Below are 16,108 nucleotides of genomic sequence, written 5' to 3'. Positions count from 1 at the left end.
CTGTACTGTATGTACTGTATTACATATGCTATTTTTTTTTTAACTGCAAAAAATTTGTAGATGGCTTGCTGTACATTTCTAATTTAGAATAATATTTGTAAAAAAAAAACCCATCATACTATAAACTCGTCTTGCTTCTTTTAGGCCGAGTTAAAGAGGGTTTATACTCAGCTGGAAATCTTACGTACCAAAACCATGCGTAAAGACAACCCACACATTTCGAAAAGGAGAGGAGGACGCAAAGTTACTCATAGGAGATTTTCATTACAGGTAAGTCTTTATAACTACTTTTTTTATTTATTCAGTTTATCACTCTAACCACCGTTTATTGGTAATACCAACTTAAAAATAATATTTCACCTAAAGAAGCTCGAGAAGAGTTCTCTGTCTCTTGATGTAATTTATTATTCATAGCTTTTGAAATACAAGACTAATGTAAAAAAAATTAACTTAGGGCATTAGAGACCATAGAAGCTTTTAATAAAACTTTTTATTACCGGTATTTAAAACAGGTGTGCTTATTTTATTAGATATTATTGGTTTCAGTTGCTGTTACAAAATGTATTATTTTCATCTAATATTTACTTTCCATGATTTCGAAGTGAAACTAATAAGTGAATCTGTTCATAATTGCGCTCATCACCAAGCTTACCTTTTTACAACACATAAGTCAAAATTATATTTCTCTGTTTTGACCAGTCTGTTAATGATCATAATTGCTTTTCTTTTTATTTTAAGAGCATAATACTCTAAGATAATAAGCTATTCAGTAATAGATACATTTGACCCTGGTTATTCTTATACCAAATGTTACTGAATACTGTATTCTGTATCTTTATGTTGAATTTCTAATTTTATTCATCTTAATTTTGTTTACTGTACTATAGAAAGCTTCTAGTTTAGAAGTTAATAAAATAAATACTTTTTCAAATATATCTAACAGTTTAAGTATTTTCAAATATGGCAAGACACTTTAAAAAGTAAATTCTAAATTAAATGTTTTTAGCCTTGCATAATTTATTTTGACTAACATAAAGTTTGTTTTCCAGAGCCGCAAAGGAAGTCGAGAGAAGGTATTTTTTTTAGATATTTGTGTACTTTATTAATAATTAGGGTTTCAGTGCATGCATGTTGCTTGAGCCTATAATTTTATTTGTACAAAAAGATTTTTTTTTTTCTTTTTTCTAAATCTGGTATTTCAAGCAGTTATAAAAATATCTGTAGTGTTTTTCAGATAGACAAAAAGAGTATTTCTGTAAAATGATCTGGTCTGATCTGTCCTTAGGCTAAGCATTTAGAGGTATTAGCATCACTTTATATGTGCACAGCTTATTTAGAATCCACCATCTCATTTGCTTTATCTACCAATCTGAAATTGGAATTAAAGCATGATTTTCTTGAAAGCTGTTTTTTTTGTGGTATAAATTCATTAGAGTACTGCTGTAAATACAAACCTTCGTTCTATACATAGGATAGAATATTAGTGAAGCTGGAGGACACAACAGTTAGACTCTTATATCGAGTTGTAAACAGGTGGCCGGTAGTTACCGATCAGGAGTGGGGAAGCCCTGCCACCCTGCTTGCCCACTAAGCACTCATTTTGAAGTCAGCCATCAGTGAGAACAGATGTTCTTCCACTGGCTAGAGTTTCATGGCTTTTATTTACTTGTCTATGGCTAAGCAAACTTGACTTTATGAGTTTCTTCTTTAACCTTTGGAATTAATAACTCAGAAGAGGAATAATCTTCAGTCCCCTTGGGACAGTCTTCCCGATTGTCCACCTCTTATGAGTTCGGAAGATGATAATATTGGGGAAAATAAGTTTCTTTCCCGAGTGGAGTTTCCATCAGTTTGATGCACGCACTTACAAGAAAAACATCATCAAGCAAGCAATGTTTGGACTTTGAATCATTGTTTATTGATTAACACACTACTTCGCACACACAAATAAACCCTGCGCGCAAGACCATGTCTGTGCTTAGTGCACTCCTGAGATGCTTAATATAAGAGAGCATGGAGCTCTCTCAAATTTAAGTGCTCAACAAGTGAGAGAACTTCACGCAATCCAATGGATTCGCGTGCACTTTCCTTACCACGTTTTCCATACCGAGGGAAGAGACATGCTTAATGTCAACATGCCTTACGAACACGTGTGGACTAACTGATCTGTCCTGACTGGACAACCCCTCCTCTTCTGAGCCTGCAGTAGAAGCACGCATAGCAAATGCATATTACCCACTCACGCGCCTTGCTGAAGCATGCTCAACCTGTGAGAAATTGGGAACAGGCGAGTTACCACCCGCTCACTACCCAGACACGCCACAACATTTTGCCCGGTAATTGAGAGGCACAGCTTCTCACAAGGCTCCACATGTTAGAGAGTAACATATCTCTCAACACACTCAGGCATAGGTGCATTCACACAACTTAGTGAGTGAATAGTTTGACTCGCTTGCCCCAACTAGACAACCCCTCCATTCAGCCTGTTAGGGTTTGGAACAAGTGGGTTACTGCGCCTGCTCATAACCTGAGTGCACACATGGAATAACTTACCTGTCTCCACTAGACAACCCCTCCTCTCCTTAGCCTATTGTGGTAGCGCGCTATCCCATGTGCAGCACCTCAACACTTTGTGAAGTGCATTACCTAGAGGCGCGTCACCTCTTAGTGTGCTTTGTCCGTCAACAAAATGCGCCTCACCATGCCAATCCTTACTCAGATGCTTCCTACAGAATCCAGGAGGCTGCCCTGACTGTGCGAGCATCCAGGAAGTACAGTAGTATAGTGTGGAATATCTCTCTCTCTCTCTCTCTCTCTCTCTCTCTCTCTCTCTCTCTCTCTCTCTCTCTCTGTATGCCGGTGAGTGAGTTCACTTGTGTGACCCAATAAATAACCTGATTTAACGCAGATAACAAAAGGCTATCGAGTGCAATATAGCTACAAGTTTTCGTGAATAGTCGGTGATTAGTTTGAGGTCAGAAAAGTGGGATAAAACGTCGGCATAGGATAGTTATCTTGTGAATTACTAAAAATCTGATCAAGATGGCACTCTATAATACAGGCAAAGCTTGGAGGGACATTGCTGCAATCAGCAAAAGTAAATTCCATGAGTTGGCGAAACAAGAACTCGACCATCTGATAACAGAGGTCGCTATTAACTCCAACCAGTGTGACCAAAAAATATTCGCAACATATTGAAACAATATGATCCAACAAACTGGAGCGAATCTGCAGAAAACATCAGCAAAATGATAGAAGAAATTCCAAAGAAGATCCAGGTGATAAAGACATTTATAAAGAAAGTTTACATCAATCAACACATTCCATCAAAGAACAATATGAAGTCCAATATGGTGAATATGCTGATTGATGCATTGGGAAAAAGAATGCCAAAATTGTGCAATACATGTAAGATGTGGTATTCCATTGTTAATCCACAACAGCTTATCAGAAAATGCGATACTTGTCATGTACCAACACATCCTACCTGCACTGAGGTGCAACAAAAAATAAAGAATAAAGACACAAAGGTATTCTGCTCAACATGCTTAGTCTGGATAGAAAATATAGTTAAGTTGAGACTGAATCTACATATAGTTGAAGATAAAGAAGAAGAAGAGAAAAATTAACAGGATATGTGTAAGGATACAGAGAAAATCATTGATACAACATATGATGCCATCCAACAACATACTTACGAAGAAATAAATTATCAGATGGAAACAAATAATAGACCCAAGAGACTCTACCCAGACCTGCATACTTTTAGGGAAGAGCAAGAACAAGAAAAAGAAAAAGAAAAGAAAGATGTAGTCTGCAATTCACTGAAAAGGGGGAATTGCATATTTGGCGAAAGTTGCTACTACAAGCATCCAAAGATATGCCATAATTATGAAATATATGGTAAATGTGCGTATTTAGACAGATATGGAGACGAATGCAGAGATCTCCATCCAAAAACATGCAAAAACCTGAAAGAAGGAAAAGGATGCAAATTCAACAAAAATAGTCGATATATGCATCCTGCAACCATGAATGAAAGCCAGAAAACTCAGCAAACAGAAAAGAAAAATGAAAGCAAAAATGAAACAAAGAAACAAAAAAACAAGCCGAGTATATACCGTGCTAAGCACAAAAGGCCCCAAGATGTGATGCTTTTCAACCCAAATATGCACAATTAGAGCCCAACTACAAAGAATGCATCTATAATGCCAGGGGTTGGTGCAGATATGGGGATAATTGCAGGTATACACACAAAAATAAATATGAAGGCGAAAGAGCAAATATAATAGAAAAGTTGGATTTTTTAATGGCAGAATTCCTGGAAATGAAGAAAAGAACATCATATCAGAACAGGAAGGAAGCATGGGAGAATCCATTATAGTATTTGTGAATGAGGTGAATTATGTAAGAAATAATAGTGTATAACACGGGAATTTCAGACCACAATGTCATAGAATTAATAGTCCATTCCAAAGCAAGTGATCGCAGAGATAATCAAAGCACAAAACGATGGAAGGATATGGAAAATTTAATTTTTATAGTAAGAATATAAAATGGTCAGAAATAAATGAAGAATTGAACAAAGAATGGAAAAATGTATTCGTAAGGGATAATATACAGGTAAATACGGATACACTGTACAAAATATGGGAGAAAATTGTTGAAAAATATGTACCGGAAAAAAACAATAAACATCAGACATGCATACCAAGAGACAGAAGGATCTTATTTCAGAAAATTAGAAAGTGGAAGAAAAATCTTGCAAAAAAAAAAATGTATGGAAAATGATGGAAATAAAATGTAAGATAGAAAATGCAGAACAAAAGATTATACAATTGAAAGAAAATTAAAAAAGGGACTTGGAAGAAAGGACACTTCAAAATATAAAAAAAAAAAACCCAAAGTACTTTACTCCTATGCAAAAGAGATGAATAAAAGGAGATTAGAAATAGGCCCTTTAAGAATTGAAGGACGGTTAACGAATAAAAAAAAGTTAATATGCAACATATTAGCAGAAAAATATAAAAGTGAGTTCACACCAAGAATTGCGAATGAGAATAATGAAACAGAAATGAGAGAAGAAAATGTTGAATATCTAACGGATATAGATATTAATGAAGCAGATATTGTGCAAGCTATAAGCGAAATTAAAAATGGATCGGCGGCCGGACCAGATGGAGTTCCAGCAATTTTGTTAAAAAAAAACTGCACACACTATCGCGAAGCCGCTTGTAATACTGCTAAGACAAAGTGTAGATATGAGCGAGATATATGTTAAACATAAATTAGCTTATATAACCCCTATTTTCAAAAGTGGATCAAGACTAGAGGCAAGCAATTATAGAACTGTTAGTCTAACATCACATATTATGAAAGTTTATGAAAGGGTAATAAAAAAGAAAATAATGAATCATTTGGTTAAAAATAATATGTTTAATATAGGTCAACAAGGTTTTGTGCCCGGAAAAAGTACACAAACCCAACTGATAGCACACTATGAAAACATATACAAAAACATTATAAATGAAAAAGAGACAGATGAGATCTATCTAGATTTTGCAAAAGCCTTTTACAAGGTAGACCATAATATATTAGAGAAAAAAATGAGAAAGCATAATATTGTGGGAAAGATAGGAAAATGGGTAAAAGAATTTCTGCAAAACAGAAAACAGATAGTAGTTGCAAATGACAAGAAATCAGATGAAGATCAGGTAATATCTGGAGTGCCAAAAGGTATGGTATTAGCTGCACTGCTGTTTGTTATTATGATCTCAGACAAAGACTGTGATGTAAAAGACTCTGTAGTGAGAAGTTTCGCCGATGACACAAGAATAAGTAGAGAAATTACTTGTGATGAAGATAGGAACTCACTATAAAGAGATTTAAACAAAATACATGAATGGGCCTAGATAAATAGGATGCTATTTAACTCCGGTAAATTCGAATTGATAAACTAATGAACCAGAGAAGGAATGGTATGTGCATACAGGGGACCTAATAACGAGACAATCACAAACAAGGAAGCAATTAAAGACCTTGGTGTAATGTTAAACAGGAATATGTTATGCAACGACCAAATACCAACACTGTTGGCTAAATGTAAAGCAAAAATGGGAATGATATTCAGACACTTTAAAACAAGAAAAGCTGAACACATGATTATGCTTTACAAAACTTATGTACGTAGTACACTCAAGTACTGCAATGTGATATGGTACCCACACTACCAAAAGGATATTGCACAAATAGAGAGTGTACAAAGGTCTTATACTGCTAAAATAGAAGCAGTTAAGGACCTTGACTACTGGGAAAGAGTGCAATTTTAAAACTATACAGTCTAGAAAGGAGAAGAGAATGCTACATGATAATTCAAGCATGGAAGCAAATCAAAGGAATTACTGAAAACATCATGGAGCTAAAAATATCAGAAAGAGCAAGCTGAGGTAGATTAATAGTGCCCAAAACTATACCAGGAAAACTAAGGAAGGTGCACAGGACATTAATCCAATACGCACCAGCATCGATGATGCAGCGACTATTTAATGCGCTGCCAGCTCATCTAAGAAACTTAAAAGGAGTGAGCGTAGATGTGTTTAAGAATAAGCTCAATAAATACCTAAGATGCATCCCAGACCATCCAAGACTGGAAGATGCAAAATACACCGAAAGATGCAATAAGCAACACACACACACACACACACACACACACACACACACACACACACACACACACACACACACACTCTCTCTCTCTCTCTCTCTCTCTCTCTCTCTCTCTCTCTCTCTCTCTCTCTCTCTCTCTCTCTCTCTCTCAACATCGGACATTTTGTGTTAACAGAATATATCGCAATAAATTTGAACTCGGATAACTTCGAAATTGGGGGAATTAACAGTATTGAGAAAGTTAGGAACAATCCATTAGAGGCATGAAAGTACCATGATGCCAACCAGTATTAAGCTAAGACATTGGAGGAAGGGCTTTGATGAGGACTTATATCCACATGTGGATTTTAGCAAAAATAGTAGAAGCTAGATTAATAGTTACAAGCACAAGGGTTAGAAAAATGCAACTGGAGCCAAGGGGATAGTGCAAAGTAGCAGTGGTGCCAACATCAGTGTGACATATTGTGGGAAGTGTTCTACATGGTAGAATGCAAGAGGTACCAATACTTCTTCCCAAAGGGATAGTTCTCAACACAAGCCTTTCCTGGAACGAGACTGATTCTTACTCTCCTGAAGAGAGAGGGATCAGTAGAAGGGTGGAGCCCTTCATTCCTAAGGCAGTGTGTCCGCTCATTCTCGTAAGTAACAAAGCACAGGTAGCAGGTGCGGAGTACCTGAACTGTTACATCTACTTGGGGATGGGAACATTACCCGGTACACATACCATCTCGCCTCACGAACAAAGCAAGAACGTATTGGGATCACTTTCCCAATTGGAATGTTCTCAGTACAGGACTCTCTCTCCCACAGGGAGAGAAATGGTAGGAGTCACTTGTACGTGACTCCTATTGATCGATCTTCCTGGATATCTTTGATGACATATTCTATTATTGTTCTCCTTGAAGCTGCATTGAAGACTAATAAAGGTGAAGCAGGAAAGAATGAAGAACCTGTAATTTGTCCTCTATGGAATCATGCAGGCTGATGACTAAGCTATCACGGGGAAAAAACCACAATAACATAACCCAGTGATATGTCCTTAGCACTTTTCTGAGATCGTAAGACACTGAAGAGAAGAAGAAAGGCAGCACCACTCCCACTCACAGCCATAATCAGTTGTGGCAGAACTCTTCCTCCAATAGAGCACCAGCGATGTTCAGGGAAAACCAACTTCCATATTTTCACGTTATCATTGACATTATAAGGCCACATTCACAGGGGATAGAACAGCAACAGACATGCTGCTGACAGGAACAAGTACAGTATGTTGGATAATGACAGGTCACAGAAAACTGTCTCAATTACAGTTTCCATGAAACTATGCATATCCTTGGATTTTCCATTAATATCCCTCAGATACCCTATTTGGTAGCACATTTCTTCAATCTGAAAAAAAAAAAATATTAAAACTGCCGGATTAAAAAGGCAACAGAGCTGCAGAAAAAGTCAAAGTAAAGGTTTCTCTACCTGTGGGAGGGACGTACCATCCACCGGCTTGACACCATAACTCCTTCGTTAAAAGTTTAAATGACAGTTCCACCTTCAGCAAAGTTATAATGCTATTAAAGGATGATTTTTTTTCATATTCATGTAGAAACAAATAACTCGTAGTTTGTCTAGTTGGGTCTTTCTACTCTCAGTCAATTGCCAAAGGATAGTATTCAGTTCCAATAAGGCAATAATTTGTACTTCTCTCAGGAATACTACAAATTTTACATAATTTGTATTTTTCCTAGCTATACAAACCCCAGTCATTTGTATGGGGTTACTTCTAGTTTCGTTGTCTACGTCCAGATAATCAAAAAGAAATCGGTAGATTACATAATGTTGTGTGGCTGGGCAACTGCTGCACATGATATGCTCTGCTTCTATAAAGTGCTTTTTCACAACACTCTTCCGGTCAAAAACATGAGGGGCAGCAGAGGCGGGAACTTTGGTAAATGACTCGGGTTTGTATAGCTAGGAAAAATACAAATCATATAAAATTTGTAGTTTATTCCCACGTAGATACAAAATTCTGAGTCATTTATATGGGGATTCTTCCTCAGGTGGGAGGAAGTCTCCGTGAAGTTAGAAGGACTGTCCTTCTCTCAACATGTAGTTACCATAGTAATAGCATCAGAGTGAATTATTTATGAACAGTGCAGCCGGCTCATACGAGACGGCCCTCTGTGCCATTAAAAAGAGCATTGCCAGGGTGAAGTGATGTCAACATCAAGTGGCTTGTATTATTAACCCTTTTACCCCCAAAGGACGTACTGGTACGTTTCACAAAACCCATCCCTTTACCCCCATGGACGTACCGGTACGTCCTTGCAAAAAACTGCTATTTATATTTTTTTTTTGCATATTTTTGGTAATTTTTTCAGAAACTTCAAGCATTTTCCAAGAGAATGAGATCAACCTGACCTCTCTATGACGAAAATTAAGGCTGTTAGAGCAATTTAAATAAATTATACTGCAAAATGTGCTTGAAAAAAAAATAACCCCTGGGGGTAAAGGGTTGGAAAGTTCCAAATAGCCTGGGGGTAAAAGGGTTAATATATTGAACATATCATCAATATAGCAGCCAATACACATAAAAAAAACAAGGTATTCTTACTTGCATTAGGTCAAGTGAGGGCTTCAAGTCCAAACAAAATCGCCATTATCATCTTATTATTATTATTATTTGAAGAATGGCTGCAGAGTAATAGTGTAGAGAAGTATGAAAGATATAGAGAGAAAAATGTGGAAGTAAAGCGCAAGGTAAGTGAGGCAAAGAGGGCAGCTGACCTGAGGTGGGGTCAGGGATTGGGTCATTCATATGAAGAGAATAAGAAGTTTTGGAAAGAAGTGAAGAGAGTAAGGAAGGCTGGTTCAAGAATTGAAGAGACAGTGAAAGATGGAAATGGAAGGTTGTTAAAAGGAGAGGAGGCAAAGAAAAAGTGGGCGGAATATTTTGAAAGTTTACTGAATGTTGAGGATAATAGGGAGGCAGATATAATTGCTGTTGCAGGTGTTGAGGTGCCGGTGATGGGAGATGAGAATGAGAAAGAGATTACAAGAGAGGAAGTGAGGAGAGCGCTAGATGAAACAAGAGTAGGAAAAGCATCTGGTATGGATGGTGTGAGAGCTGAGATGTTGAAGGAAGGGGATGTGACTGTACTGGAATGGTTGATGAGATAGTTTAATGTGTTTTGTGTTGTCAATGGTACCAGTAGATTGGGTTTGTGCATGCATTGTACCACTATATAAGGGTAAGGGAGATGTACATGAGTGTTGTATGGTAGAGTACTGATTAATAGGATTAAGGATAAAACAGAGAATGCAATCTTCGAAGTATAGGGTGGTTTTAGAAGAGGTAGGGGTTGTATGAATCAGATTTTTACAGTTAGGCAGATATGCGAGAAATATTTAGCAAAAGGTAAGGAGGTGTATGTTGCATTTATGGATCTGGAGAAAGCGTATGATAGAGTTGATAGGGAAGCAATGTGGAATGTGATGAGGTTATATGGAATTGGTGGAAGGTTGTTGCAAGCAGTGAAAAGTTTCTACAAAGGTAGTAAAGCATGTGTTAGGATAGGAAATGAAGTGAGCGATTGGTTTACGGTGAGAGTGGGGCTGAGACAGGGATGTGTGATGTCGCCGTGGTTGTTCAACTTGTATGTTGATGGAGTGGTGAGAGAGGTGAATGCTCGAGTGCTTGGACGAAGATTGAAACTGGTAGACGAGAATGACCTTGAATGGGAGGTAAATCAGCTGTTGTTTGCGGATGATACTGTACTGGTTGCGGACACGGAAGAGAAGCTGGGCCGATTAATGACAGAATTTGGAAGGGTGTGTGAAAGAAGGAAGCTGAGAGTTAATGTGGGTAAGAGTAAGGTTATGAGATGTACGAGAAGGGAAGGTGGTGCGAGGTTGAATGTCATGTTGAATGGAGAGTTAATTGAGGAGGTGGATCAGTTTAAGTACTTGGGATCTGTTGTTGTAGCAAATGGTAGAGTGGAAGCAGATGTACGCCAGAGGGTGAATGAAGGATGCAAAGTGTTGGGGGCAGTTAAGGGAGTAGTAAAAAGTAGAGGGTTGGGCATGAATGTAAAGAGAGTTCTGTTTGAGAAAGTGATTGTACCAACTGTAATGTATGGATCGGAGTTGTGGGGAATAAAAGTGACGGAGAGACAGAAATCGATTGTGTTTGAGATGAAGTGTCTAAGGAGTATGGCTGGTGTATCTCGAGTAGATATGGTTAGGAACGAAGTAGTGAGGATGAGAACAGGTGTAAGAAATGAGTTAGCAACTAGAGTGGATGTGAATGTGTTGAGGTGGTTTGGCCATGTTGAGAGAATGGAAAATGGCTGTCTGCTAAAGAAGGTGATGAATGCAAGAGTTGATGGGAAAAGTACAAGATGAAGGCCAAGGTTTGGGTGGATGGATGGAGTGAAGGAAGCTCTGGGTGATAGGAGGATAGATGTGAGAGAGGCAAGAGAGCGTGCTAGAAATAGGAATGAATGGTGAGCGATTGTGACGCAGTTCCGGAAGGCCCTGCTGCTTCCTCCGGTGCCTTGGTTGACTGCGGAGGTAGCAGCAGTAGGGGATTTAGCGTTATGAAGCTTCATCTGTGATGGATAACGGGGAAGGGTTGTCTGTGGCACCCTAGCAGTACCAGCCAAACTCGGTTGAGTCCCTTGTCAGGCTGGGAGGAATGTAGAGAGGAGAGGTCCCCCTTTTTTTTGTTTTTTTTTTTCATTTGTTTGATGTTGGCTACCCCCCAAAATTGGGAAAGTGCCTGGGTATATGTATGTATATATTATTATTACAAGCTAAGCTACAGCCCTAGTTGGAAAATCAGGATGCTATAACCCCAACGTTTCCAACAGGGAAAAATAGTCCAGTGAGGAGAAGAAACAAGGAAATAAAAAAACTACAAGAGAAGTAATGATAGTTCTTGAGGTCTAGTGAAAAGGCAAAACGAGGAGTGCCCCAGACCAGTGGTCTATCCATAAGCATGTTTGTATGGCTGATAAGTTTACTACCTCCATGTTAGCCAATTCCAGTCCTGAAATTGTGGAGGGTAGATTTGATAATCTTTCCACAGGTGCTGAAAGGCGCTGGAGTTAACGTAAAAACGTATCTGGCGAGACAGAGGTGAGGGAAGAAGATTTGAGATCTTACTTGCCTTTGACGAGTTTTCTGTTGCGGACTCTTAAGTATTCAAAAACTCAAGCTTGTCCTTAATTTGGTTAGAGAGAGCCATGTCAAACCTGAGTCTGGGGCTCTGAGAATGCGGGAAGGTAGTGTCGATAGTGCGCTGTCTGTTAGCAGTTTGTGCTAAGGGAGGCTCATCCAAACCCCTTAAATGGCAGATGAGGCTCATAATCTTAATACAATGTGAGGCTTCCGAGCTAGCTACTGAGGTCTCAAAGGGGGTTACATCAGCTAAGCTTGTACTCTCTCATGCATTGAGGTTCTGCGGGGAGTCATCAATGGTAATGATATCCCAGTGAGACCGTTCTGTTTTAACAATGCTCTTAATCTTTCCTCTTACTTCCTTTCTTTCCCCTGAGTAATAATGGAAAGAGGAGTGGGAGGGATCTAGTTCACTCCCATCGTAAGAACGTTCACCTCTATATCCTGAGCAGGAGGCGGAGGAGTTAAAGCCTCTCACAGAACTCGATTTGTGAGGCGAAAGAGAGGTCTCAGCACTCTGCCATATAGAACGCCTACGGTGAGGACCACATCTACGTCGTCTGCCATTCCATTCCTTTACGTCAGATGGGGGAGTAAATCCTCAGGAAGGGGGGAAACTTTCTGCTCCCATTATCTGTATTTTGTAACTACAAAGAATTATTTGAAAAAGAACAGCGTTCTGTAGAACGTGTATCGTGATTATTATTGTTATTATTCATCAAGCTACAACCCTAGTTGGAAAAGCAGGATGCTATAAGCCCAAGGGCCTCAACAGGGAAAATAGCCCAGTGAGGAAAGGAAATAAGAAAAACTAGAAGAGAAGTTTAAGAGCAAAAATAGCATTAAAATAAATCTTTCATATATAAACAATAAAAATTTCAAAATAACAAGAGGAAGAGAAACAAGATAGAATAGTGTGGCTGAGTGTACCCTCAAGCAAGAGGTCTCTAACCCAAGACAGTGGAAGACCATGGTAGAGAGGCTATGGCACTACCCAAGACTAGAGAACAATGGTTTGAGTTTGGAGTGTCCTTCTCCTAGAAGAGCTGCTTACCATAGCTAAAGTCTCTCTTCTACCTTTGCCAAGAGGAAAGTAGCCACTGAACAATTACAGTGCAGTAGTTAACCTCTTGAGAGAAGAAGAATTATTTGGTAATTTCGGTGTTGTTAAGTGTATGAGGAAAGAGCAGAATGTTTAAAGAATAGGCCAGACTATATTGTGTATGTGTCGGCAAAGATGAAATGAGCTGTAAAGAGAGAAAGGGATCCAAAGTAGTACTATCTGGTCAGTCAAAGGACTTTATAACTCTCTAGCGGTAGTATTTCAATGGGTGGCTGGTGCCTTGGCCAATCTACTACATATATGATCGTGATCATCAGGCCGAGTGCTAGAACTAGGTTTATCTAGATGATTACTGGGTTTGTTTTTAGAGTAAGACACAGTGTTCTTATTAGCGTAGGATAAGGTTTTATCCCATTGATTCCTGGCCGAAAGTTTGAAAAATTCTGGGGGACCTCTGGACCAATGTGGAGAGGATCTACTACACCCTCTGAAGTCCAGTGGGCTGTAACGTGGCCTTGTGATAGTAGCGGCTTAAGACATAAAAATATGGGAAACGAGGATAATGACAGATTTTACTCTGTATCTTTTGAAACAGTTTGTATATTTAAACAAAAAGTTATTCTAAAGATTATTGAGCATGTTATTGAAATGCTTAGGGTAGCGTTGAACTTCAATGAAAATGTTAAAGTCAACTCTCTACGTCTGGGGCAGGCTTCTCCCTAAGTTTGGCATAGACATGGATTGGGGTACCATGGGTATCCACTTGGGTTAAGGGAGTGGCTGTCTCAGATTCAAAGGTTTCCGTTACCGTTTCAACCGCTGCATCTTCTCCGCCTCTAGACATGATTATACTTAATCCATATTGAAATAGTTCCTCACTTTTTGATGGCCATGATTCACCCAAACACACCAGGAATGTAAGCCTTCATTGTTGAACTGCATTAACTAGCTAAAACATCTAGTACTGGAATGCAATTCATTTAAACCTTCCTTAAAGGGCAGTAGTAATATTCTCTTAATACAGAAGGGAAACTAGGTAACAATAACCAGTTGAAAACTTTATCAGGTTACAGCCTCAGATGTGGTTGCTCATTACCAGCTGCCATAGTCCTGAAGGAAGGACAAGTTTACAAGGAGGGACAAATTTACTTGAAATAAAATTTTTCTTAATAGGTATATGTGGGATGGATCTATCATGTGATGGGAGTTAAGAATACCAATAATTCTCTTTTCTATGGGTGACTGTGAAAAAATATATGCATGCAATATTAGCTCAAATAAGTTTTTAAACCTACCTCTTTCTTTCCTCAGTCACTACATCGTCATTATCCACGTCCACTTCCACATACCCTGGAGAGCGGTGAAGGGGAAATCAGTAAAACTCCAGAAGAGTCGGTGTGCTCCATAGAGGGCCCCTCCGTGCTGTCAGTCTACACGGATGGGCCCTCAGACATAGGAACGCCCTCAATTCTTCATAGATCGTATAAATTATGAAAATGTCCAACTGCGGATATGTCGTCCAAAGTCATACTGGTAACATAAATGGTCAAATGTTTATTCTTTAATTAAGATTGTTTTATGTTAATATAAAAGAGATCAAAGTAGAAATATATATATAAAATATACTGTACTTAGTAGTTTTAGATGTTATACTGCATTGCACATGGCTGTGTAAGAAAATGTACAAAACAATGGGAATTTGTCATAATAAATATTCCATTTGTAAAAATGTGCATCAATCAGTATAAGGTCGTATAGAATTTTCTCAACTTACATTAATTATATCATTCTTCATGAAATTCATCATGTTTAATTTGTCAGTTTATATAGCATGTGGGCTGTTTATCAACAATACCATTCGTACTGTAATAATAATCTTCTCTTTTCAATTTGTTTCATTTTCTTCCTCTCTTGTCTTCAAATTCGTACTGTAATAATAATCTTCTCTTTTAGATTTGTTTCATTTTCCTCCTCTGCTTCAAATTAATTGATACGACGAATTTTTAATGTAATTTGTATTTTTCCTAGCCGTACAAACCCGAGCCCTTTAATTATGGAGACTACTACAGTACGAGTTGGAATTGGTCGGTAAAATTGGATAACAAGTGCTTATCCAACTGGAGGGGTTAGAAACCCCATGCCCTTTCCATTCAGCAAATTCTTCAAGCTTGATCTTTCAGCCCAGGACTGAGACTGGTGGTTGAGAAGGGGAGTTGGATTAAAGGACTCAGGATATTATAGCAAGGAAAAACTCAAATAATTTGTTCCTACGCATCATACAAACTATCATCCATTAATTGGGGCGACACTGCTTGATGAGCTGGAAGGCCAGGGAACCAAAATTGAAAGGTAAGATTAAGCGAGGACCATCACCAACCTCTATCTGTCTATCATATGGATGAAAGACTGATAAGACCTGGGTTGTACTAGTGTGCGTGTACTTGATCAACTCTGGAGAACTCTTTCTCCAGAGAGGGGATGTCAGGTGGAGTCAAATACAAAGTATGATGGTCAATGGGTTGGTATAAGATCCACCATCCTCCTGCTAGGGAGATATACTTCTTTGTAGTGGCTTGGTTGTAGCGTCCTTCCCTGGTGATTGCCAGACTGGGGTTCGAGTCCCTCTCAAACTCGTTAGCTTCTTTGGTCAATGCAACCTCACCATCCTTGTGAGCTATGGATGGGGGGTTTGGGGGAGCCTAAAGGTCTATCTGCTGATTCATCAGAAGCCATTGCCTGGCCCTCCTTGGTCCCAGCTTGGGTGGAGAGGGGGCTTGAGTGCTGGTCATATGTAATATGGTCAGTCTCTAGGGCATTGTCCTGCTTGATAAGGCAATGTCACTATCTCTTGCCCACGCCACTCATGAGTAACCTTTAAACCTTTAAAAAGAATGATGCTACCAGACTTAACCTTGGTCTGATTCAAGGGGAGGAATCCCCTGGCTCCCTGACACTGGGGGAAGCGCCATGCCCTTCAACACTGACATCACCAGGGACACATGAGATCTAATTAAATGCACAGGGTGTAACCAGGGGGAGAAGTAGCCTCAGACTCGGATACTAACTCTCTCAACAAACTCATGGTGGGCCTACCTGAAAGACCGACTTCCTAAGGCCAAACTCGTCAGCTGTCAGCATGGTCATGAGCAAAGTCTTCAGCCTCCAGAGGGGTGGGGCAAACACTAGAGGCTTCCTGCACACCAGTGAAAC

At 39.0% G+C, this 16,108-nt stretch overlaps 1 protein-coding gene across 1 annotated transcript in view; it reads left to right on the top strand.

The window, feature by feature from the left end:
* Positions 1-14,787, top strand: part of LOC137651469 (metabotropic glycine receptor-like) — a 53,616-nt gene extending 38,829 nt beyond the window's left edge. Inside the window, exons 11-13 of the mRNA XM_068384693.1 lie at positions 145-270; positions 1,050-1,073; positions 14,210-14,787. Of these exons, the coding sequence (XP_068240794.1) occupies positions 145-270; positions 1,050-1,073; positions 14,210-14,392 (333 nt within the window). The 3' untranslated portion in view covers positions 14,393-14,787. The remainder of the gene's footprint in view (positions 1-144; positions 271-1,049; positions 1,074-14,209) is intronic.
* The last annotated feature ends 1,321 nt before the right edge of the window (positions 14,788-16,108 follow it).

The sequence above is a fragment of the Palaemon carinicauda genome, chromosome 13, assembly GCF_036898095.1.
Source record: "Palaemon carinicauda isolate YSFRI2023 chromosome 13, ASM3689809v2, whole genome shotgun sequence".
Taxonomy (NCBI): Eukaryota; Metazoa; Arthropoda; class Malacostraca; order Decapoda; family Palaemonidae; genus Palaemon; species Palaemon carinicauda.
Note: the sequence above shows the minus strand (reverse complement) of the source record. Positions and strands in the feature narration are given on the sequence as shown.